This window comes from Dermacentor silvarum, chromosome 11 (assembly GCF_013339745.2).
Source record: "Dermacentor silvarum isolate Dsil-2018 chromosome 11, BIME_Dsil_1.4, whole genome shotgun sequence".
NCBI lineage: Eukaryota > Metazoa > Arthropoda > Arachnida > Ixodida > Ixodidae > Dermacentor > Dermacentor silvarum.
Genome location: NC_051164.1, coordinates 49262114 through 49287964, shown reverse-complemented (window position 1 = coordinate 49287964; position 25851 = coordinate 49262114). Strand labels below are relative to the sequence as shown.

Sequence of the window (25851 nt, the reverse complement as noted above, 5' to 3'; positions counted from 1 at the left end):
CGTCTTCCGTAAAGTCCAAGTGCAATAAGATCCTATCGCGCTCAGTGTGCTGTATGCTTCAGGTGCAAGTGAAAGCTTGCAAAGGTGAGCCAAGGAGGATGGCGGCTTGATGAGCGCTGTCTTCCCGCGCGAGCAAGGGGAAAGGGGGGCAAGGTTGGCATGTGTCTTCTTTTCTAGCACGGCCATGAATGCTCATGGCTATCAACGTGGCTGAGCGCACACGTAGCTCATGCACCACGATTTTAGAGGTAATCTGCGACGTGTGCTGAAACTGAGTGAGATGAGATGGCATGGCATTGTGCAGTGTCTTCTCACGCATTAAGTGCTGGAGGTTTCGGAGAGGCGATGATGAGGGAGGCAGAGGAAACGTTTGCTCGCCGCTGCCGGCACTTTTCACGATAGCGCCGTCCCACTGCAGGCGACACAATCAGATGGGAAAGCAGAGGGGATGCAAAAGTGCGGCTAGGTTCATACCAATGATGTAAAGACATGGCATGTATATATCTTTCGTCACCGACTATCAAATTCAACAAAGCTTTTTTTTTTTTGCTCGCATTCAAATTTGCTTTTTTACAATTGCCTGATAATTCAGAAATCTGTGTGGCACCTTCCCTGTAAAAAAATCCATCAGCAACTGTACTTATTTGCACAAAAGACAAAATTTCAGTACAGAAATTTCAATATAACAAAGCAAATTGAAGATTTTACCCTGTTATATTAAGGTTTAACTACTTTTGTGCTTGAATGCCTGAAATGGTGGTTATTTTTTGTTGTCAATTATGCATTTTCATTTCTCTTGGGAGTAATGTCCGCCACTTTGAGTTAAGCGAGTTCAAAGACTACAATTACGCTATCTGCCACAGTCGATTTTTGAAAATCCTGTATGGTCTAAAAAACCTCCTACATTTAAAATTGTAGGTGCCCACTGCCTTCTCGGGGCCTGCGTTGCCACACGCCATCTTGAGAGTCCACATTTGCCGACAAGCTTTGAAATTGAAGACAAGCTTTCGATTTTGTCACGAGCCTGCTTCTGCACTCACAACCAGCACTGGACAGGAACACTGGGTCAACTCTTGCTCAATGCTGCCGTCCACCCTATTTTTGCCATCTGGATGCCCTTTCCCCCTTTTACAGACCAGAAAGCCGCAACAATATTCCACATCAATAAAGATTAGAACTTTTCCAAGGCTTGTGCCAATATTCAATGTTTTTATCATATACAATAGACTATTATGCTATCCGATATTGGCTTTGGCTCGATATACAAAACGAACGAATAAAGGCAGGTTTCTGTGTATTAAGTTACACCGCGAATTACAACACCCCGGAAAGAAGAAAATATGCACGTTTAACCAGAAGAAAAACTGTGTACAACGCCCGGATTTTTGTAAAAGCACTCATTACATTAGCAGGTGCACGAATCGTCCACGTCTAATCTTCAGCTAGTGGCTCTGTATCCCACCTCTATGGGACGCTGATGGGAAAGGACACTGCCCTTAAGGTAGTTTCACAACAGCACGAGCTGTGCTGCCGTGAAAAATTCGCGCTGCCATGAAGCCACACCTCGAGTCCAAATTCACTAACCCGCACTCCGATTTTACTGTGACATCTGCTATATATTTGGTGTGTTTTATGCACAAAATTGCGGCAAATTTTAAAACGTGTAATCAAAAGCTTCAATATTGGCGAGGAAGTCGCATCACATTGCTCACAGCCAAGATAAGGTAAAGGCGAATTTATTTGGAGTCAACTACTGATTTCTGCACCTGGGCTCGATTATTTAAAGATACTAGTATTTGCAGCAGCTGTACAGCTTCCCGAGAGCCGTAGGCCCACTGAATAGATTTGCGTTGACTGTGCCCATAAACCGTAACTTTGGTGGCCGACATCCTGAGAAAAAGCACTGGTTCGGCCAAATAGCCAATGCGGGCATAGCGGTGGGCTGCAAACTGCCGCGGGAAGATGTAAATTAGAATGGGTTGTGCTCGCATGTAGACAGAAAGCATCAACCTGAAATTTCGCAACACAGCACTAACTGCCAGCGTCGCGCAGTCAAGGTTGCACTTCACTGCATCACAACAGCCTCAACCACCACAAAATTTTAACTAGACTGAAGCACAACAGTGAGCTATTTGCTTCGACAATGCTTCGAACCAAAAAATCAGGGTTGCGCAAATATCAAATTTTCGAATACGATTGGAATACGAATACTTAGCTTCGGATATTGAATAATGATATGCACATGCATTTATCAAGTTGGGTTAATTTGTTATGATGGAACATTGCAATTACATTGTCAATATAAAAAACTAGACTAGTAAGCCACTATACTAAAATATTGTGTATTTGGCTCACGTTAACTTGGAGAATTTAGTAATTCCCCCCAGCTGTGCTCGCCAGCCTGTGCCTTGTTATACCGCATCACATGCCCGTGAACTCGGAGGCGTTTGACCCTGTGTCAGTCGTCACTCATCGCACTTACTGTCAAGCAATAAGCTCAGAATTGAGAGTGGCGCGGGAAAAAAAAAAAGAAGAAAAAGTGCACCCTCGCTGTCCACAAACCCGTGCCCCCTTGCCACTGAAAAGCTGGCTTTCCCGCACAGTTTAGACGTCTAGTGGCTAAGTGTGCTTACAGGTGCAATTTTGCGACCAGCATGAAATCACAAAATTTAGCACGAAATCGCCCCAATATTCTTAGATTAGATAGAAAAAAATGCTAAGGACCGTTTTTGCTACCACACTGCCAGCAATATATTCGATTTGATTCGAATATTCGGTTGGATCCGAATATTCGTACATTTTCGAATATTCGCACACTAACAAAAAATGCATATTTGCACAATTAACTTCACAACCTTAATTTCTGGCCATGAAGAGTACATTCGTACGAAAGAAAAATAAGCAATGAAATGTATTTTGAGTAAAATGTTGATTACACACAAATTATTTATTTAAAACTGGCTTGCTGAACTACACAATACTGAAATCCCACTCCAGGGTATCAAAGATGCTACAGACTTCGTGTTAAGTTTATCATGCTAAACAAAAAGAGTGCATGAAAAATTATACGTTGGGCTGCGTGGGGTTAAGGTGCCTCGGAATTCACTGCACAAGGCAGGACAGACTCGCCAAAGGGGTTAAGAAAACGGGCCGGAAGGGTAGTTGCAGCAGCACTCACGTGGTGCGAGTAGGCGGGTGGTGGCGAGGTGGACGATGTCACGCTGCTGCTGGGTGAGGTCACCATGGTGGCACAGCACAGCCACACCATGGTCACCACGACGAGGAACAGGACCATCATGAGCAGCCACTCGGGGATGCCTGACTGGCGCGAGATGCAGTCCAGCCAGCTAGAAGAGGAGCTGGCTGCTGCAGACACTGTCGATGACGCCTCGACGGCAGCCGCTTCCTGCTCAGACTTGGTGGACGATGCCGGCTTGGCCGACTTGTCTTCCGCAGGGTCCCCTGTGGCGAGGGAGGACGGAAAACAAAGATCTGCAGCCTACCTCACAGACAAGGGTGCAGTTGGCCACAATAGTTCACAGGATGCAGGTGCCATGACAAATGGGAATTTCCAAATCAAGCACTCACACCAGCGTTTAAAGGCCAAACAGCAACAAAATTTTACTTTGGCTAAATTCGTAATAATTCAGTAGTATACAGAATACTTAAGCAATCTTGGAAAAGTTGCAGGGCTGGCAATTATCTTTTTCTCGTTAGCAGCCTTTAAATAGCAGCTACCTAAACAGACGACGCACGCACCTGATGAAGCATGCGAGATTTCTCAGAGTGCCATGAGCAGCTGCGAAAAGCACCTAATCTCAGCAGTCATGCCGAGATTAGGCGCCTTTCCTACTCGCCCAACTAGCTGTGATGCCAACGAGTCGCATGTTTCAAGCCATGCATTATTTTTGGCAAGAAGTGATGAGGCGTGTTTTCTTTTTCGTTTCATTACCAAATGAGTCTACTTCTGCAACCCTTTCGTGATGCACCTATGTGTATTTCAAGATTTTGCACGGATGCTGTTATATATCTACACTATCTGAAACTTGGCTTCCTACACGGGCGTAACTTTCGTTACAGTTATCCTTTATCACAGCTTTACGACAGCTGTCAGGAAAAAAAAAAAGAAGAAAGGGGTGACATTTTCTAATCAAAAAGTATACCATTCCTTAAAGGATTCCACTCACCAGGCCCGGGCCCATAGGAAATTTTTTTCTGCACACTGGCTGTTGTAAGACGCAGCCTAGGGAGTGTTTTACCACAAGATTTTTTTCAAATCAATTCATTATTGGAGCAGATAGAAGGAAACTGAACTGTCCTGTTACCATGCCGCCAGGAGGCAAGTGTCACTGTTAACGAAAACACTCTCCACCTGTGCCTCGATTAGCGTCCGCAAGCCGGCGTTCCTTCCCTGCCTTCTTCGATATCAAAGTCGAGTAACTTTTTTTTTCTTTTTTTCTTTCACTGCACAGTGCATTTCCATTGACGGCATTGCACGTTCCTCATTGGATAATTGAAGCCATGTGCCAGGGTCGGTGACGTTACAAGCAGCGAGCCTTGGGTAAAGGAATTTGTGAGTGTGCCCTTGACTCTCACTCAAGGCATGGCTCCCTCTAGAGCAAGTGCACATGACCTTCTGTTGGAAAATTCGACCATTTTCGTGCCCACCCAATCATTTCATACTTGGCAGACACGATCGCCACCATATGATCTGTGCGCTGTGCTTGTTTGTTTGCAATGCCCGTACTTGGTGAGGGGCCCTTTAAACAGATACCGCGATCGTCAGAGGCCCCGTCTACTTGTAGCCATGCGGAAATTACGGCTTGCTTGTCTGCCATGTGCAGCTCACCGGCATGAGGATCGAGGATACGGATTGGCGTTAGCTCTCCACGCACTACAATCAGGTGGCCGGTGTCCTTCTGCACGTAGACAGCGTAGAATGTGCGTCGGATAATGCGGCACACGTGGTCCACCACCGTCTCGTACATCTTCTGCACCAGCATGAGCAGCTTGAGCGGGTGAAGATGTGACGACTTCTTGTGCTCCGACTGCAGGTGCGCCAGGGGACCCGGAAAAAAACAAAGATGAGACAAGGTTGATATTGCCAGCAATTGAACAAATAATTCCAGTAATGCAAATGATTCTGAAAAATAAAAATTATGCAGATCCAATGCACATTCTAGAATCTATGTGAAGTGGAGGTTTCATGAAGCAGCAAATGAAATGCTATGAATTTCCCGATTTCATTCCTGCGTCTCTGACTATTGTGCCTGGCGGTCGGTCCTTTGGGGCAAAGGAGGCCTCACCAACAGATGTGCAGCTGTGGAGTGCTGTTCACGCTTATCGTTTCTTGCGGCCGGGAAACGTCACCGTCACCTGGGACTGATGGACGAGCAATTAGTCCCCAGGCTGCAATGGGTCATCGGCCTCGTGCGTCGCTAAAACTGCAACGTCGGCTCTTGGTGTATTTCCGTTAAGCACAAGTGCCCGCCTGAACTACGACGAGGACCGACGCCGACTGTGACGCGCAAACCAGGAGCCCCCTTCCGGGACAACAGCCGCCGCCCTCCCTGGAAACGGTGGCTTCCGCGAAGGCCAGTCTCCGGACCCTGTCAAACTGACCGTCCCGGAGGGGCGACTAATTCTTGAAAGGGGCCAGCGTCGAGCATTCCCACGGGAACCACGTCGACGTTTGGTTCCCAAGATACCACCCGTTGCCTGGTGTGCGTGGGCGATCAGGCAACATTGGAGGTGGAGCCCGGCGGAACGGGGATACATCATGGGTGGGATATTTCGAACTCGTCGCAGATTGTCATTGGCTAAGAAGAACGAAAGTGCATTCCCTCGCCGAGTGAAAGAGCAAAACGAAAGGGATAAAAAGGAGAGCAGGAGTGTCATGTAGATGGTCGGAGATGTAAACGCTAAGACATGCGAAGACGTTCGAATGTAGACAGCTCCAATATCATGGAGCCCTTCTTGTAAAATACCATGTACAGTTGTATAGAAAACCATTTTTCTCATCTCTCTGGACCTCCCCTTCTCCTGGTACCTGGCACGTCACAATCCATGGAACCTTTGTGGCCGCTCAAACCCTCGGACTTTGCAACATGGCATAAAGGAAACTGGCACACACGCATGAGCTCACGCACACCCGTGCTACACAGTGTGACAACCCTTATATTGCCTTGTTTTTCATCATTTGTTTTTATTTTAAATGTAGCACTTGCTTCTTTGCCAATCTCCTGTTGTGTGTGTGTGTGCCACAGCGTGGAAATAATCATCAACACACGGCGATCATCTCAAAGAGGTACTAGCTGGCGTTGGCACGTTGGCCTAATGGTTAGGAAAGTAGACAGAAAGGTTTGATTTTTGAAGGAATTGTGCTCTTGATGAATACTTGCTGCAATTAGGATATTTAGCTATTTATTTTAACACCAATTAATTCCACAGGAAACAATGCCTGCTAGCAGCCTGGAATAAGGGTAGTAAAGATGATAGTGCTGTTGTGCATGCAAGCTATACAGTAAGACACCAGTGGCAGCCCCCACCCAGTCAGCAGCCATGGTCAGAAAGGTCTGGAAGGTTTCACAATCACTTGCTCATCATGAAGCATGACACAAAACTTCTGGTCATGTGCAGCAATTCCTTTACAGCGGGCATTCCAAAATTAACAATGATGCAAGAGCGCTGGTACCTAAAGAATACCATATTTGAATGTAAATAACACAACCACAAGTATATCGCAAGGGGGGGGGGGGGGGTGGTAGGACTTTCAGTCACTCAGAAAAAAAAAAAAAAGAACTATAATACGATTACAACACAATGTGGCGGCACAAAGAAATGGGAATAGGTAAACAAGCGTGGATCCCGCACGACTTCATTCATTGTTACTGCGAACTGCTGACACAAAATAAAGTGAAACGAAGAGTGCCGACATCTTTTCCACTGTCGGCGAGAACAGCGTCATCTTCCTTGACACCCACCAAGGGTATTTGGAAGGCAGCACTTCAGAAATGCTGGCAACATAATCGAACGCAACAAAGCCTTTCATGGATTGCACGGTGACCCACCACACGACTTCGAAGAGCGCTCACTTGATGTGCCTGCACAACAGCACTGATTGTCTTGCTCAAGGTTGAAATTAGGAAAAAAAAAAGAAAGAAGAAAGAAAACATGTTATATTCGTGTCGCGAACCTGACACAAAAAAGAAATGCGCATTATGTTCAGCAAATTTTGTACTTTTCTTGGGTCTCACAGGGATGCAAGTTGATGCATGTGTAATGACATTATTCCAACACGCTCCACCCCCTTCATACTAGACACCGCAATGCTTATATTTGTTGCTGTGCAATAACTCTTGTGTACCTTGGCCACTTCAACGATCAAATGCGAATGCTTGATAAAGGGTCATTGCCTTCATCTGTTTATATATTTTGTGCCATATCTGGAAAGCAAATTCATGTTGATGGCGCTTTCATGGTGTTTTCAATGGCCAGAAAATTTGGTAACTCATGCTCTAATGAATGGCCATGGCTTACCAAGCACACACTCAAACACAGGTAGTTCGACGAATACGTCCAAAGGTAGTGGCCGTTAACAACATTCATTACATGCTTTTCAAACTTCGACACCTTAGTGCCCACTGCCCATTCCCTCAGCATAACACGAATAGATATCAGAGCTATGTTTTGCATACATTAGCAGATTTATGCTGCCATGTGTGGTACTGAGCTGTTATCTACTACCTAGGCCTAACAGTTTCAGCAATCACATCAGTAGTCGAATTCAATAGCCTCAGCAGTACGTAATTCACAACATATCACTGTTATAATTATTATACAGCGGTGGATTCTACTTTGCAATTCTGTGCTGAAATGCAGTGCTGTGCCCTTTGCTGTTGGTCGCAGAACTCACCATTTTGCTCACGTGCCTGAACTGCTCGTCGCATCCTTCGGTACATGCGTAGTAGCTAGGCTGGCTCGGATAGGCCTCCGTGCAGGCTGCAAAACAACAAAAAAAAAAAAAAAAAAGAAGGAAGAAAAACAGTGTGACAATTAACCTCTAAATGGCTTAACAAAGGCTAGTTTGGGCCCAATACTGTTCACGGGATGTTAACACAGATGAACTGTGACAAAATGATATGATATGGACAGCTAAATGAGAACAAATAAGCAACCGAAGCTCTGTAACAGACAAGGAGGTCAAGAGAAGGGTCAAACAGAAGCGCTTGTGTGTCCTTAGTTTAAGTGCTTTTGTTGCTTGTTTAGTCATGTACCATTTATTGAGCACAAGCAGTTTGACAGAGATAAGGGGGAATACAAAGTTAGCAAAATAGCTTGAAATCAGCGAAACCTTGTACAGGACTGGCCAAAGGAAGGACTAAACTGCTATGGCAGTAGCTGGCATGACAGTGAAAATAGTGGCAGCACCATGACAAGAGCACGAAAACAACAGAACGTTGTATCAGCCTGAAGACAATGACTGTATGAAAACTGACATGTTTCAAATGCTGAATGGAATCCCGAATGGAGACAATGGAGATTTCATTTCCTGCAACCTTTAGCAAGCAATAGGAATGCGATACGTGAGACACACCCTTCAGGCTTAACAGCCATCACTGTAAGAGCAGTTTACCATAAATCAGATTGTCGTCCTTATCACTGTGAAGCCGCATACCTGCACACCACTTTACCCCTTCAAAAACCAGTTGGAGTTAAATGTCCAACACCTGCAGTGAGCGCTCAAGGTACATTGTAGCCTCCATACAGAATGTAGTTCTCGCAACCAGGCTTCCATCTACGACCTCACAGCCACTGAGTCATCACAAAGGTTTGCTTCACAATAAAATGCGAGTTAATTCTGAAGCCTGTTTACTTTGTTTAAGTAAATTTCTTTTTAACTTCATACTGTTACAGGCTAAAACGTGTGTGCCCAATTTAGAAAACTGTAAGGAGAAAGGAATTTGATGGTTATGTAGGAAGGAACTTGAAGCAATTAAGTACAGGTTGTAATAAGAGAAGTACTAGCTGCTAAGAGTGCAGGTAAACCAAGAGCTTAGAAGTTTATGGACTTTTGCAGTACAATTCTGCTTGATGCCATCACAAGATTATTACTTTAGCTCTGTACCTTTGAAAATTTGTCTTTCACCACATCGAACACCATGGCAAATTCGCATGTCAACTTGACCTGGTTCGTTAATGCTGAAGTGCCCAAGACCAATTCATCATCATCTGCCCAATTTATGTCCACTGCAGAAAGAAGAAAGACCTCGCCCAGAGATCTCCAATTACCCCTGTCTTTCATCAGCTAACATTAGTCTGTGCCTGCAAATTTTCTAATGTCATCCCCTCACGTAATCTTCCGCTACCCCCGATTGCATTTGGCTTCTCTCTTTGCATCTATTCTGTTGCTCCAGTACTCCAGTAGACAACCGGCTATTTCGGGTGGTGTTCTCGAGCTATCACTTTCAGAGATACCAACACTTTCGCAACATTTTGCATGCGACTCGGTACCGGAGGCATCTGTGCGTGGCCTCCGAGATAATGTGCGTTTGCAGATTTTGCTATGGCCGTCCCATTTCGGCGCGCTCCCCAGCAAAATAATGTAATGCGGCGCGACCGCCCGACCGCCCCTAGATGGCACCGTTAGCCGAGGGCTCCAGCGCAAGCGGAGGCAGCTGTACAAGGCAGATTGCACGAGACCTCAACGTGCGCATTGCCTCTCTTTTCACGTGTTGCGGAAGATTCTCGGAGGATATATCCCAGGCAATTTCTTAGCTCTGCCTCGAACCTATTGACATTTCAACCATCTAGTTTTCTGGCGACTATTTTTTACCAGTACTTCTCTATACTCTTATCCATTTATTTTGTAGCACTTTTGTTTAACTTATTTTTCTAAACGAATCATGTGCTTGTTCACACGCCATTCACTGTCTCTGAAGTTGTAGTTTATCATAGATCACAGTGTTTAACGTAGTGGTAGTATATGCGTGTACAAAAGACTTGAGAAAAAATTTGAGAAACGCATTTGAGAATAAACAGCCACCAGAATGCACTTTGTCCCTCGTACACCTTCAGCCATTATTTCCTAATCAGTAAGAGATTATACAGCAGTGCAAAATCCTGTTTTCTCGCCTCATCCAAGCAGCAGAAACAGTACTGGAGCGCGTGAAAGCCTCCTGGACGTGTGAAAAGCCCTCGGGTGCAAGCGCCACGTTGAAAGAGCCGGCCACGCCTACTACTCAAATTATGCTCTCCTGCGCGAATGGCATGGCCAGAGCGAAACCTGCCAGCGGGCGCAAACCTCGGAGGCCATGATCTGTGTTAGAGCCAACAGTGGTCACATCACTATGCCAAGATCACTTTCTTGGCCTCCCAAACTCCATTTTCGCCTCTTAATCTCAACTAGAATATCAACTATGTCCATTTGCTGTCTTAATGTTGTCTTAATATTATGCTTACCATTTTCTATTTCATCACTTATTGCCTGGTTCTAAGTTTCCGTTATTTTTCAAGTTTCAGACCCATAGCTTAGTGCTGGCAGAATGCATTGATAATATACTTACTTTCTTTTGTCAAGAATGTTGGTAAGCTGCATCCCCAATTTGAAAGCGCCTACCAAATGCACTCCAAAACAAAGTTATTAATCTGCAGACTTCTCAAACAAATTTCTTTTTCCACCAAAAAGAGCAAGCCTTGCACAAGTAGTGTACATTGTTGATTATCACTAGGGCTCCGTGTTTTCGGTGTTTATTTTTCTTGAAAATCGGCGGGTGTTTATCAGAGTTTATATTTCTGGCGGAAATTCGGCGTTTATCGGAGTTTATTTCCCGTAAATCCCCCATTCTCCGAAATTCGGAGTTTTGCATTATTCTCAAAACCTGAAAATCTTAGATCAATTCATATCTGAATACTAAAATATCAAAACACACGCAGCACATTTTATTTTTCCTAGAATGTTTGAATGGACAAAAACGTATACGCACAAGCGAAATACTTGAACACAGAACACCTTTAATTTTGTGTATAACAACTTTAGCTTAAAGCTTATTGTAAAACACGCAAGAATGCTCTGCGAGATTGCTGTCAGTGATCGAAGCACGCTCCTTTCTATTGACGACTCTCAGCTTTGAAAATGCCCTTTCAACGTTAGCGCTAGAAACAGGAAGCGCCAGAAGACGCAGCGCGCAGCGAGAAAGCACTGGCCACTCGACATTGTGAAGTCTCCAAAACGACAGGGGTTTAACAATGTTACGTATTTCATAGCACTGATAGTTCGCAAAATCACTCGGGAGCTGGCTCAAGTCGTCAGTTTCAAGAAGCACGAATTGAAAAATAGGCGCATAGGTTTCGAACGCACAGGGAAGCTCATGCTTCACATTTGGGTTCACAATTTGAACACAGTACCAAAACGATTCTTTGGTGTACTAGAGATGACCTCACAGGTTCCTCTCAGATGTCTGTCTCCACTTTTCGGCGACAGTAGCGTAGTATCTGTTAAAGTCTGCGACAGTCGTTAAGCGTTGATTCTCGTCAAGGAGGTCAAACATACTTGTGACATCTGATGCGAAGACCTCGGTTGGATCCCGCCATTGACTGATGAGTGCGTGCAAACGAACCCCCAGTATGGGATAAACTTGGTGTATCAGGGTACTCTCTGCCTCAAGATCACGGCACACGCATTGGTCTTCAGAAACCTCATCTTAACGAAGAAGTTGTGCACAGCTTCAGGCGATGAAACAAGACTCCTGAGCTTCTCACACTTCATCCCCTTGGCTTCGTCGCTACTCAAGGAAGACAAAATGACGCGCCAGTAGTCCAAAATATCTTCTAGAGCTTCATAAAAAGAGAACCACCTCGACGGACATACGGTTTTCAGCGACTTGATGGTCATACCCATGGCCAAGCAAATCGGAGTTTATTGAATAAATCTAAATTGTCAAAAATTTTATCGCCGAATGTTTATCGGATTTTTTCAGATAACACCGAAAACACGGAGCCCTAGTTATCACCCTCCCTGTTCACAAGTTTGTAGGTTAAAGGCAATTAACATGCTACCACAATTTATTGTCCTTCTCAGGTGCAGATGAAGTATGAAATTAATGAGTCCTCTGTGCAGCTATACTCCTGTGGCATATGCAAAGTGGAAGAGAAGACTCCGAGGGCTCCACCCCAACATCTTGATAAGGGCTAGGTTCAGCGCAATCAGAAACAGCGCAAACCTATCTAGACTAGGGTTTGTAGCAGCTCTTGCCAAAATGCTGTAATGCGAATGGCACCAAACTTTTGAAATTGTTTCTGCAAGAAACCAACGACTTTCCACGGACTTTCAGGACTCTGACAGACCGTTTCCAAGGATTCAATTATCGTAGTGCCTGACAGTTCAAAAACAAAACACTGTGAGAATAAGCAAACTTTTTTTTTTTGCACTCTGAATGAATAAGTGCTGACAAAAACCACCACCAGAAACTACAAACAAAATGCCTCCCTACCACAAAGATGACAAACGGATCAGATTGGCTTGACACTTCGCTTGCCGAAGCCCTTTGATCAAATACACAAATAAAATCCACTAAGATTAGCCAAAGCAAGATTAAAGAGCTTCCCTCTTAATCTCAACTAGTATATCAGCTATGTCCGTTTGCTGTCTTAACGTTGCCTTATTGGTAAGGTTAGCCAAAGCAAGATCAAAGATTTTCACCTCTTAATCTCAACTCTGTGATACTTGAGGTGCTTCTCCAGGCCTTCAAATTGGCAGGTTTTACATTCTACTCAAGAACCACTACAAACCCTGTGCTTCCAAACTACGTCTAAAACAGAGTTGAAGCAATAGCCCTGATAATAATCTCAGCAGAGGACGATGGCTGAGCTTTCCCTTGGCTCTATAGCGGTAAGAAGCACTGACGGCGGACGCCTGTTGAAGGGAGAAATCGAAATCGGCCTCAGAAGAGGCAGCAAGGAAATGCAGAGAAAAATTGTGACGAAGGAGTGAGTGACTGATGAGTGACCCCATATAAAAATGGGGTGTAGCTGATAGGAGCCGTAGGCTTGGCACTGCAGATGACTGACTTTAATAAACATGCCGTGGTCTCTGTCGGTCAGTGGCCATGGAAGATAACAGTGATAAACTGGTGTGCATATGTATGCAAGCACAGCCATTTCCTGCTCTACATAACAACAAACATCTCTCTTATAAAGTAATCACACACTAATCTTCAACTATCCTGGCATGAGTATGCTGAGACCCCTACTCCTTGAATAGCCTGGGGAGGTAAAAGTAAGGAACATGAAAAATATATGTAAAACCCATGCAGCCTTTGAACGCGGCACCCATGCTAAGTCTGTTTAGAGGTTTACTGAAGACGCAACACAAAATTTTTATAATGGTTCATCGTTATTTCAAAATAATATTTCCATTTGTTTGGCAAGAGATGATTGATTATTGATGAAAAAAAGAAAGCCAAAACTTTCCTTTTCTTCATTTTGCAAGATAACCTAAGCGCCGGTTTGCTAACAGACTTCTCTCTATGCATCGTATTTACTTGATTCTAACATGCACTTTTTTTCCATAAAAATTCACTAAAATGATGTACACATTAGGATTGAGTGTATAACCAAAACAGTAGTGTCCAAATCCCACCCCAAATCTCGAATCCCACCTTCCAATCCTGAAAGCCGTGCTTTGCCATACTGAGGGTGCTGGAATCTCCCACGATCACCAGATTGTCATTATTAGATCCCGTCACCAGTAACATCCGAGTTTCTAATTTTTGTCTTTTCAAGTGAGAGCGAATCGCTGTTTCTCTCTCTTACCATGAAAATCTGGTGAGGAAACAATCAAAGGTATTGCATTTCACTTTATTTCCTTTAACATCTACAAATCGGGGTGTGCATTACGATTGTGGGCACTGCACTTTCTGGCCATAAAAAAGTGGCTGAAGGTTTCAACTGAGGGTGCATTAGAATGAAGTAAATACGGCATTTTCGGGCATTTGGACCAATTTAATGACAAAGAATACTACAAAACTTGTCAGGTTGTGCATTTGGCTTCGTTAGAATGCAATGTAGTTTATAATTATTGATAAAGAATAAAGTACACCTGAGAAGACGCTTTCAATAGCCGCGAAATCACAGCAGGCTGGCGCAGGAATCTCGGCGCCTCAGGAACATCTGTCTTTCGCTTTTTCTGGCATACCAAAGCTGCACTCATAGTGACAGTGGCCATTTTGCTATTGCAGAGGTGTCACTTATTGACACCCCAGTTTAACTCTATATTCCCCTTTCGTGTCCCTTTAATTCACAGTTTTTCTTCTCCCATGAAATCATATATGCAGCTTGCCAGTCGTGAAAAACATTTCAGCACCTCCATTCATGAGGCTGCTTGCAGATGCATATTTCTGCACTTGTAGAACAATTTACCTTATGACTTATTCCACACACTGAACAGATCGGATGAAAAACGGGTGCTAGGTTTGTGCGCCACAGATCAGCTAAAAGGTCTATGGCACGAAATTTCCCCCTGCAACAAAATATAGCAGCCTTAGCAAAATAAAAAGAATGAAAGAAACAAAATGCCACTCGGCGCCCTGTGATAAAGGTGACTAATGCATATCTGCTCTAGCGACCTTGCCATTTCCTGTCTGTGCTCTGAAACCGACACACAGCTGCTCTTTACGTGGCCGGCCCGAGAAAAGCACGGTAGTTCGCAACAAAGGTCTAGTCTTCTGCAGCGCACCCAAACATGCGCAGTCATTGCTTCTGCGGTGAAAACTTGCAGCAAATAATTTAACCTGCCATATGATTTGGTGAAGTCTGAAGTGGCACCAAGAGAAGATGCATGCAATAAAGGGACGTCCTAAAACGAAGTTAGCTTTCTTCTTTTTTTTTCCCCCCCTGTGTCTAAAGCTCCTCTCGTCGGCCTCTCGTCTTGTCAACAGGGAAGTGCTTGACGACACAGGAGTCGGCCCAGACAGATTGTGGGACGCCAGCAATCGCATGACAAGTTTGCGACACCCAAGATCTACACTACGTCAGTTTAGTGCGGCAAAGCATCCTTTGAATAGTGGAGGAAACTAAGGCGAACATTCCCTTTCTAAATTCCGGAGAATCGGCACCAGTATGTCAATGTGACACCATAGATTTCAAAGTTATCATTGTCCTTTTCTTTTTGTTTTCTTGCTTGATCTGTTTTGGCACAGCATAAGTTCCCCTAAAATGCTCGGTGGGGTCTCGGATTCAATTAAAATGGGATGTCATTTTTTGTTGATACACTAGGCCAATGCAGATACTGTCATATTCCATGATGCCATGGCAAACTCGTATGGGAACTTCAGAGTAGTATTGCCACTCATTCTTCCTTTTTGTATTGTTTCTGGCTGTCCCATCCTTATCTCCAAGTGTGGTCGTCTTACTACCCAAAAGTGCAATTTACTTACGTGGGTTAATTAAACACTCCTCCAAAGTATAACGGCTTGCAGAAAATAAGGCTCGGCAACACTTTGATATTTCATTTTGACTGTTGGTGCCACTGATAGTGAAGTGCATGTCCCACATGACAATCACAGCCTATGCTATTGTCAAGTCGGGCAATTAACGGAGCTAATTCCTTCAATCCGTGTTTGGGAGCACTGTTGCCGTGGCACCCGCATGTAATCATGCACAAATTATCATATTCGCGGCCTAAGAGTATGGCATGAAAACAATAGTTACGCAGTACATAGTGTGCTGAAGACAACTGAATGGAATGTTTTAGGACACAATAACAGCTTTCCCATAGAAAGTCATGCTCTTAATCCAAAAACTTGTTTCGTTAATCTTCTTCAATTAGTCAGGTAATTAGTTCACAAAAATTATCCTGGTGGTGGAAGAGGGCTGATGACTGAACAGCATAGGTCTAAAGCTGTATATTGTACCAGTTTTTTTGGACAGATTGGCTAATGTTGGCCGGGACACCCTCTATCAGGCCTCGTGGATATTACTGTTTTAAAGCAGCAATAAGAAAAGGTACATAGCAAAATGTGTGTCGGAGAAAAGATGATAAAGAACTGTCAAAATCAACCATTACACTGGCCCTCTCTCCCAATCCTTGCTGGTCATTCGAGAGGATTTTGTGTATCAATCTAGAGGTCGCAGGTTTATTCTGTAATCTCTGTGCTACAACTGCAGCAATACAGTGGAACCGTGTTGATACAATCTTCACGGGAACTGGAAAATAAAGCGTATCATCCAAAAATCGTATTATTCGAACACAATCATATATAAGAAAAAGAAATGATGTATTAGGGGAAAAAACGTATTATCCCAAAAAACCTATCAGAGTCGTATCAACGAGATTCCACTGTATATTATTATTAGACATTTCTATTCAAATTTCCGAGAGATATCCGAGTTTCTAGACCAAATCAATATTTTGAGTGTTTGCCATACAGAGGCGCATGATCTCACAGTTGAAAGGGAATCCTACACGTCAAGCTTCTGAGTTGTGCCTTACATTATGCTATGTTTCCTTGTACTCCTGCACACAGGAGGGCTTACACGTAAACACTGACAATCACTCACCACACACTTGCTAACCTGGCAGGCAATTCCATTATTACAATCATGCTGAGGCAAATATCGAACTGTGAATGTGATGCACACAGTGTAAATTTCACGTTTCTCATCCTTTTTTATGTCCACAGAACTTGCACCTAAGCACTAAGAATGCATTTTTAACTAATCTAGGAAACCTTAAACGACAGCTGCTAGTACTGCAGACATTGGTTTTCCGGCTCTAAACATTTTAACCGTTACCTTCGTGTTCAAAAAGAAAGTGGGGAAAGCAAAAGGACGTTGTAGGATGCCAGTTTAGCAGACCATGTGACAGGAGTGCAATTGTCAGCCTTGTCAGAGAAAACTTGCCTGCCCAGTTCGTGCATCACTCACTGTAACAACCTGGGCACTGTTTCCGGTTGACAATGGATTTCCTGGGTCCCTTTACAATGGTGAGACTCTTTCAGTTCTTTTTAATATTGATATTTCTGACAGGGTTAAGTGTTGCTTTCTGTAGAAAAATAAATAAGAAAAACAACACGAAAAGAAAAAAAGGGCAGGTGCTCAAAACTCCCGAGTATAACGAACCTGACCTTTATCTCAAAAAACGAGCACCTGCTTTTGTTCCATACAAGTGACAGGACATGCTATGACGCAGTTTATAAAAGAGCTCTAGTGGCCACTGGCAAAGCTGCAACAATGCATAGCGACCCTGCTACGCATGAGCACAGCTGTGTAACGCTGTAACAAAAAAAAAAAAAGTAATAATAATGAGGAGGAGAAAGAAAGAAAGAAAGCCTTGCACGCCGGCCCTATCTTTCTTGCCAACATCCAGCAATCAACCTGTATCATTCTGCCCTTTCTTATCAAGCACGCACCATTGAGGTGCGCTCGGTACGTCCAAGATTAGCCTGAGGCGTCTACATGCACCCTTCCGCCGCAATACCGTCGTCCTATGGGGTGTCTCCGCTTTCGTCTAGAGACACCAGCGACGGTTTGTACGGCGGCGGCCGACAGACATGAAACAAGATAGAGGGGAAAGGAGGAAAGGCTCGGGAGACGCGCAGCGCTTGAGAAAGGGAGAGTGCGTGTGCGTGCGAAGCAGACAGGCAACACGACGACGATCGCATCGCGAAAAACAAACTCGATGCGTGTGAATCACAGGCGCCAAAAGAGACGTGTGCCGCGCAGTAACGCGCACTCGGCACCGTACCGTTGAAGCAGGCAGCGTGCGTAGCGTTCATGTCGTGGGTCACCGCGTGGAAGCCGGCCTCGACGAAGTTGCGACATCCTTTCTTGCAAGCGTCGAGATGCTCGGGCTGCGAAGGGAGGAAGAGCAGAATAAGTACACACACACACACACACGACAGCACAACTGGCGCTCTCGTTGAACCGGCCGAACAGATGTTTCGCCCTGCGACGGCAAAATGCTGCGGTCCCCGCGCGCGCGGTGCCTGTGACGGGCTTCGCCAGCTAGAGCGTGCGCGTCATCTGTTTCGATCGTTCTTTTATTTTCCTCTCCCTTATTTCGATTCCACTGCATTCTCTCGAATTGCGCTTTCTTTACGCCAAACCGCACTTCCCTCTGCGTGCGTGGCAGTCGACAGGAACGCCGCGTTTACAGGGCCAATCGCGACAGGAAAAGGCACGAGGCAATGATTCCGGTCGTTCTCGCAAATGACAAGGCGCCCGACGCCCAACATGCAGACACAACACAAGAAATGCACCTCGAGGCGCCATGTATTCTCGACTAAAAACGCATCTCACAACTCCTTGGCGCACTCTGGCAAATGCACGACCGCGCAGCAACCGGCCTCGGATCCCCAGATTGCATCGGCAGACCCCGCCTAGTTAAACGTTCCTCACAGCCGTGCTTGCGAGACCAGCTGACAGCGAACGGCTGGCGCTCCAACGACCATTGTAAACACGACCCTCGCGCCCGACGAGAGATACAGCCCGATAACGTGCGCGCTGCAAACGGAAAGCAGCAGTCGTCGTTGCTACAAAACAACCACTCACCTTCGGATACGTGTGCGCCGGGTAAGTCAGCTCGCAGTGCGACTCGCAGCTTTCGCATTCTTCCGAGCTGCCTCCTTTATTGCGGAGCGGGTCACAGCTGCACGTCGCTATGGCCAGGGCCAGAAACGCAACTAGGCCTCCTGCCTGCATTGTCGCGTCCTCGTAGCTGCGCTCACCGCAGTGCTGTGCAGTCTCTCGTGATCGACGGCGACGCGACGCACTACTAGTCGTCCGTTCCGCACCGAACGTTCTCAGAGCACCGCAAGAACAATAGAAGCGTGCAGCAGTTCCGCTCGCTTCCGATTACCAGGTATACACGGCAGCAGCTCACACCGCGTTTTGCTTGTCTCCGTGCTGCTGTGGTTGCTGTAGTTTGGTTTGTGGCTGAGCGGCGGGGCTGCCACCTGTGTACAAGATCGGCGTTCGTCCATTGGTTGTGCCGCCGAAGGCGCTGCAGGCGAGGTTTTATTTTTGCAACGAATCGATGAAGAAAACAAGCCGGAAAAGGACGAAACGTTGGGGAGCTGGAAAGCGCGCGGAAATTTCGAACGCCGAAGTTCGCGGCTACGTTGAACAGCGCCTGACGCACGTGACCTACAGCTTGAAACCGATCGAAGTAAAGCTTTATCTACGTAGTATCTACAGCTGGCGAGCAGCTAAAAGCGGATTTTGAGCAACGTGCGAAAGGTACAAATAATCCTAGCGGCCGCGATCCGCATCGCGTAGTTCGAAAGTACGGAATCGCAGCTGCCCAAAACGCAGCGAAAAACGCTGCAAAAGACAAACTCCGTTACACGTGGCGCAATTTTGCTTGCGAATTCGCACATACCCCTGTGAACTAGCAAAGCTGCTTAAGCTCGAGGATGGTCCGCCGAGTGTGTGCCGCAAAAGCTCCGCCTGACAATGACGTCACCCTGCGTCGCCTAGCAACGCTTCGCCACAGTTGCGCCGAGCCTTACCACAGCTGCGTGAACCGTGACGTCATCGCGCGCGCCACATCGCTTCGCCTTAGCTTTGCTGAGCCATGACGTCACCGCGCCGTGCGGAGTGGTTGCGCAGAGGCGGAGCTAAGCCGTGACGTCTTCGTGCCGACCCACGAGATATATAGCTCCGCGTCGCCGCCGCCGCGACACAAAAGCCCCGCCGTCTTCTGACGCTCTTCTTCGGGCGAAGAAGAGAGTCACTCCCGAAGAAGAGTAAGCGCGGCGCGAAAGCCGCCGTGCCGCTACGCGAGGGCGAGTGGGACGACTTCGGTCCGATCCCGAGTATCGCGCCGCCCAAGTTACGGAGTTACGAGCCCGCGAAACCGAGCAATAGCGCTTGAGCGTCCTGAAGCGTCCAGATACTTTAATGACCGAGTGTTTGTTGCTCCTTGGGCTGTCGACGATCCCGGGGTGATCTTGCGCGAAACGTGGCCGAGACTCGAAGCATAACCTCGCAAAAACTTGGGTGAACCGAGGTGGGGTCGCCAGCTGTGCTGTTTGCCCAGTCTTCGCACCACAAGTGTGAAGCTGCCGCCATTTTCTTTTTAGAAGGTCCGAAATTTAGAAAAATTTGTTGTGGCAAATAGCACAATTCTAACCCTCGATCTAAATTACTCTATGAGGTGGTCATTACTTCTACGAGAAATCAAAATGCCTAATTAAAGAATTAACATAATTAGCCTAACTTTTACTTAATTATTTTACGGCCCATATTAAAATCTATTAATTATAGCCGATGAGTTCGCAAGGAGTATCCACTTGGAACAACTTCTCTGCACAGCACCAGGTTCGAGATATTCATTTTCAAAGTGTCTGACGAATGTGCTGCATACACATACTGCATACTAACAAAGAAATTGCACAGGGGGCAGGTGCCCTTGTGTCACCACGCGGCTATGCCATTGCTCCCGAGGTGTTGCCAACCTTACAGATTTGCTGTGGTGAGGCGTTACAAGGATTTTACCGAACTAGGAATTTTCTTTTAATGTTCATCTCGTTGCATAGACACAGGGGGGAGTCGGTTGTTTCAGAGACCCCCCCCCAATAGCCAGATAAAATCCCTAGCCCATATTTTGCAACAAACTTTGTTTAATTGTAATTTTTTTAGCATCCATCCCACCCAGTAGACGAACCTGGAGACAACTGCAGCGTGACAGCACCTTAATTGAAATGCAACAAGAATGAAAATGAAATGTTACGAAAGATGGCCGCTGGCTATACAGCCGATCTCAGTAAACCAAAACTGTTCATTTGATGTGCTGGCTTAGCCCAAACATCAATGTCCCGACTTTTAATGACCCAAGATTATGCAAAACGCTTCAGTAAATCCAATGAAACTCCTTCACTACACCCAAGCCTTTTCAAGTGCTCCATCATATCCTAGCTAAGTACAGCTATAATCCGCCCTGTATCCAACGCATGTTCCTGTATGCTGCACCATCTCTACCAAAGCCAGTGTCTGGTGGCGCATTCCAACAGCCTGGTTATGCAGTTGCCTTCAGAGCTGCAGTGCAGGGCGAGTTACTGGGTGTTATTAGTTCACACCTGCCAACCTTAAAATGTAAAAATAACTACCATATTGGTAAGAAATACAAAAAAATTGTTTCCTACACAAGACATATACTTTTTATAATAAAATATTTGCTGACTGTTGTGTAGAGACACTGTGTAAAGGTAAGCTGCTCTATAGCAAAAAATGATCGGTGTCCCTGTTACTACCGTCACAAGAAAACAGAAGTGTTCATAATATTTATTCGTTAAATATTCATGTAACAGCAACCGAAATTTCACCTGCCAGTAGCGCTGCTGCCAGCAGGTCTGAAAAGTCAGCCTCTGAAAAATTGCTCGACGACTACATTCTGCTGAGATCAGTTTTGCCCTAAACAGGAGGTGAATTAAATAATTGCAAGATTATTGGCGTCAATACGACAATCGTAAGCAACCTCTAGAAATCGGGCATTTTACGACAAAGCGGTAAATGACAAAGCAGGTACGGAAAGGTTATCACGAATGGCCAGTGTCTGGCTCTTCTGTGTTCACCGACACCTGGTCATACAGCCGCTTCTGGGTTCTCATGCTGAGGTGGTTGGTGGCCATTCTCTGGCTGACACATGCTGCCCCAAGCTGCTGCATATTGCCACTGCTGCATATTGCCACTGCTGCACAAAAAGTCACGATGAAGTCGCTGATTATGACCGCTGTACTGCTGTGTTCATGATCATTAATTGGCACCAGGAAAGCATCGGCCAGGAAGGCCAGCCAGACACAGGTAGTGTAGAGGCCTTTTATTCATGCCAAAATACCAAACTGCAAGCAGTAGACGAATAAAGCCAGCATGAAGTAAGGGGACATGTTACTCCAGCAGAATGATGACTTTATTGAATCTCGACTGCACATGTACACAATCTGCAAAACACTTTTTAATGGGCAAGTCACACACTCCGTGGTAGAAAATCTAGTGTTTTCCAACAAAACAGTGCACCTCACAGGCACATTAACAATGTTTTTTTTTTATTTTTTGATTTCTACTTATTCACCGCATCAACCAAATCTTAGTGCCAGTGAATTAAAAGTGCCACAGCTCTGTGCAGGCCAATTATAAGTCGCGAAATACAAACAAAAAGAAAGAAAAGAAAGGAACTTGCACTTGGCCTTTAGTCAAGAGTACCCTTGAATGAAAAAAGTAAATACTGATACTAGAGAACTTGAAATTAAACCAAAATTACCACAGCTGTGTCTTAAATTTAAATACGGATAAATGGGCAGTGCAAATTCTTAATCACCCTTAGTCACTTTTCTTCAAAGGCTATTCGAGAGCAAGAAGCTTCATGTTTCAATAAACAAACTCTCTAAAGGGCTATTATTTACATCAGACCTTCATATGGCAAGTATCACTAACTACATGTCCTATTTACATCCAAATGTATTGTATAAACAAGCGACACGTAACCTCAAGCAAGAGTCATGCTAGTATAGTTCGTCACCATAGCGCTAATTTGATTACGTCAACGAACTCACTCGCTCACATCACTCAATGGAGATGGCCATCACTTTTGTTACACCAAAACTTTTCACGCCACAACAATGCATTATAACGACGTCACGTTTTGCAGCTTGTCTATGTTGTCTTCCCAAGTATCACAGTAGACAGTCTTGCCTAGGGAAGTACTAAATACACTTGAAAAAGTACCCACACTCCCATAATTACACAATTTAATCATACTCCTCAGTTTACCTTGTAACAGCAGTATGTACAAGCGGGAAAAGCCCCGGATATATCCCAAAGACGGCAAAGGGCAATAGATCTAAGCAAGTGATCACTCGTATTAAACCTTCTCTAACTAAAGCAGTGCGTCAGAAAAGACACGAGTGAACCGACAATAAAACCACAGAACTGTAAAATTTGTACGAAACTGCGTGTCAAAAGCCACTGGGAAAGACGAAGCATGCAGTGCAAAGCTAGAGTATCAGACAGGAATGTCACTGTTGCTGTTATTTCAGTCTCTGAAACACTGAAGACATGCAAAAAGAAATAGGTACTCTAATATGAATACAGGACAAGAGAACAGCAGGCAGCGTGTCTCAACCAGAATAGCTCAGGCAATCTCGAGCTCGCGTCTCCCGGACGACTGGCGATGTGGCTGCAGCGCCTGGTATTCCGCTTCACTACAGTACATTTATGTGGCATAAGCATGGTCACGTGTCACCAAAGCTTGAGTACAGAAGAATAAAAAGCAGCTCAGATACATTAGTGACAACTAAAGAGATTTGTTTTAAAATGTGAGGAGATCCTACTGCGGCCATCTCTGTACTCTCAAACCCTAGCAGTGCTGCTACAGACCACAGGCTAGTACTGATTGAACTTTTTTTATATAAATTTATTTATTTATATTGAAAAAGCACATCAAAATTTCCTTGCAGTCAGCTGTAAAGATCTGCATCAGTAGGTGTGGCCAGACCCTCCGAATTTCACAAGATTCTCAATTAGCCAAACATACTTTTAATTAACTATTCCCATTTCACACTTATGAAACTTCTTCAAACAGGACACTGACACATAACTAGGACAGAACTAGGTGCCACTATGCTACCGTGCTGGCCTTGAAAGTGCAATTAGGTGAGCGACTCCTCAATTGCTAAAAACAGCACTCCTTTGAGCATAGTAAAAAACGTATTACCTCCTGTGGCAAGCAATCTTGGCAACATCTTTCATGTAAGATCTAAACACAAGGCAAAATAATTCCACCAGCAAGGCTTACTGAGCAGTGAACTTATAGCAGAACACCATGACACTTATTCCCATCAATGACATGCGCTCATACACCTACAGATACACAGAAATTTCATTTTCAAGCGTGAGTTGAAAAGAAAGCAGGGCGTTATGGCAAGTTAAAGAAACGAAGATGCGAGACTAATCATTCTTGAGTGACAGCGGTACAGTAGTCTGACTGTCTCCACGAGTAAACAACCATCAATATCACACTCAAAAGCTGCAAGATTCTACAAAACTTTCTAGAAAACGATCCATGCAATGCGACCTCCATCTTTCTTTCTCTTCCCCTCTCTCCGAACATGGCACTTCTTATCACATTCAAGAGTAAAAATTACTAGGAAAAAGCTTTGGTAAGTGGACTGGGTAAAAAAAAACGGCCTGTTTCACCGAAATCTAAAAGATGAATCTGCTATTGCGGGTGCAAAAATGGTGTAACACGATTGACAAGATCAAAACTGCTCAATCACACACGAAATAAAAAATAAAATCTGTGTCAATTTTTCGTTGTAGTACCTCAGAAAATAAGACAAGAAAGCTTCTGTCATGAAGTTATGGCACTAAAGCAGCTCTGGACAGATCGTAGGGACACAACCTAAAGGAACTTGCTTTCAATGTATTTTAACGTGCTGCTGCTCTGCATCACAGTGTCCATATTGTGCTGCTTAATGGATGCACTGTAATGCAGACCGTAATTTGTTCCCATGCATTCGCTGACTGACTCGCAAACATTGTGGTACATCCACGAGCATAAGTACACGGATGAAGACTTCCACAAAAAAAAAAAAAAAAAAAGAAAGACTTAATTTCTTTGCAGCCTGGAATTGAGCACTGCAGTACAAACTTAACTGCACAAACACCACGTAAGGTAAGATTCAGCTTTCCCACAGTACACACTTTTGGTAAAAGGCACACTTATCACGAAGTGGGATATAAATCACCACTGCTCAGGTGATTTCACGTCAAAAATATGCTGGAAGTGTGTTCCTTGTGGTTGCTAGACAGTAACCTCATTGTTGCCGGTAATCACACAAATTAAACTGACACAATAATCTACCACGCTTTAACTAGAGAGCACCATAAAAAGCAAGCTCCTATAAATGTTCCATTGGCTGGAACAATACATACAAATAGTTCTCATGAAAAACACTCCCGATTCCCAATGCAACCAGATTCAAACAGTGACATTGCAAGTACTGACACCACGTCACTGAAGTTCTTGTTGCTAATACCCAGTGCTCAAATCATCACTCGGCATACAGATCCAGCTGCTGCAGACAGTTACAAATCATCATGCAGGTGATTGTGAAATCACCATGAGCTCTTAACTGCTGGAATTGCATGGCATTTGACATGGCGGTGGCAAGATGAGGCAGACCCTTTCTTGGGCGACAAATCAGACGCACAAATGTGCTAGCTTCTTCGTGGTTTGGCTTGAGCTCCATAGTTTGTTCTCTTATAAATTAAAACACACATTTTACTTGGTGTGAAAAAAAAAAAGTAAAAACTCGACTTCTTGCATCTGACAGCTACTCAGTCAGTTAATGCAAACCACAGCACTTGAAGATAAGTTGAGCTTGAAAATGCTGCTTGGCGCAACATTATTTTGCCTGACTGACTGGCAAGGCTGTCATGCCTGGTGACATCCATTGGCAACACTTTCTGAAATAGCAATGCCTGCCTGTCATCATCACGGAGTTATTTGTTGATTTTATGGCAGAACACTTGTGCAAGCCACAACCAAGGGGAAGGTCGATGAATTTGCACCTGGATGTCAAGGTGCACAGCACTGTTGGGATGCGCACACACGCCAAGTCATCGCTCACAGACAAAATCACATAAGACGGCTTGGAAGAGACAAAGCGTTCTGGAGGACCGATTCCTCCATGGCGTCCTGTCAAGTGAGCAAGCCCGCCCATTCGTGGAAGCAGCACGTGGTGACGAGTTCCTCGACCAGGGCATGCAGAGTGGACAGGCCAGAGGAGGATTTGTCGGCAGACGACTTCTCTTGCTGGGAATTCTCCCGGTGCACGAGGCGCAGATCCTAAA

General features: G+C 45.0%; 2 protein-coding genes across 5 annotated transcripts in view; both read right to left on the bottom strand.

Annotated features, from left to right (window-relative positions):
* Positions 1–1733: 1733 nt before the first annotated feature.
* Positions 1734–18952, bottom strand: LOC119433877 (transmembrane protein 59-like). The gene is made up of 5 exons (XM_037701160.2): positions 18550–18952; positions 17744–17849; positions 7916–8001; positions 4850–5048; positions 1734–3462 (listed from the first exon to the last, which is right to left on the bottom strand). The coding sequence occupies exons 1-5, from the start codon at positions 18697–18699 to the stop codon at positions 3086–3088; spliced, it is 918 nt and encodes a 305-aa protein (XP_037557088.1). The 5' UTR covers positions 18700–18952; the 3' UTR covers positions 1734–3085.
* Positions 18953–21889: 2937 nt separating this feature from the next.
* The window catches only part of LOC119433727 (KICSTOR complex protein SZT2), a 235877-nt gene continuing 231915 nt past the window's right edge, over positions 21890–25851 (bottom strand). For 3 of the 4 annotated variants that reach the window (XM_049658168.1, XM_049658169.1, XM_049658170.1), the window contains one exon: positions 21890–25846. In XM_049658168.1, coding sequence (XP_049514125.1) covers positions 25700–25846 — 147 coding nt within the window. In that variant the 3' untranslated portion in view covers positions 21890–25699. The remainder of the gene's footprint in view (positions 25847–25851) is intronic. The other variant, XR_007464166.1, reaches the window with a different exon arrangement.

What these genes read in the sequence shown, in the direction of transcription:
- LOC119433877 (XM_037701160.2), bottom strand. Translation starts at nt 18,699, where the DNA reads ATGCAGGCAGGAGGCCTAGTTGCGTTTCTGGCCCTGGCCATAGCGACG. An exon ending in GCACGCTGCCTGCTTCAACG is followed by an intron (nt 8,002 to 17,743) that starts GTACGGTGCCGA and finishes GTTGTTTTGCAG; the next exon opens with CCTGCACGGAGGCCTATCCG. An exon ending in TATCCTCGATCCTCATGCCG is followed by an intron (nt 3,463 to 4,849) that starts GTGAGCTGCACA and finishes CCCTCGCCACAG; the next exon opens with GGGACCCTGCGGAAGACAAG.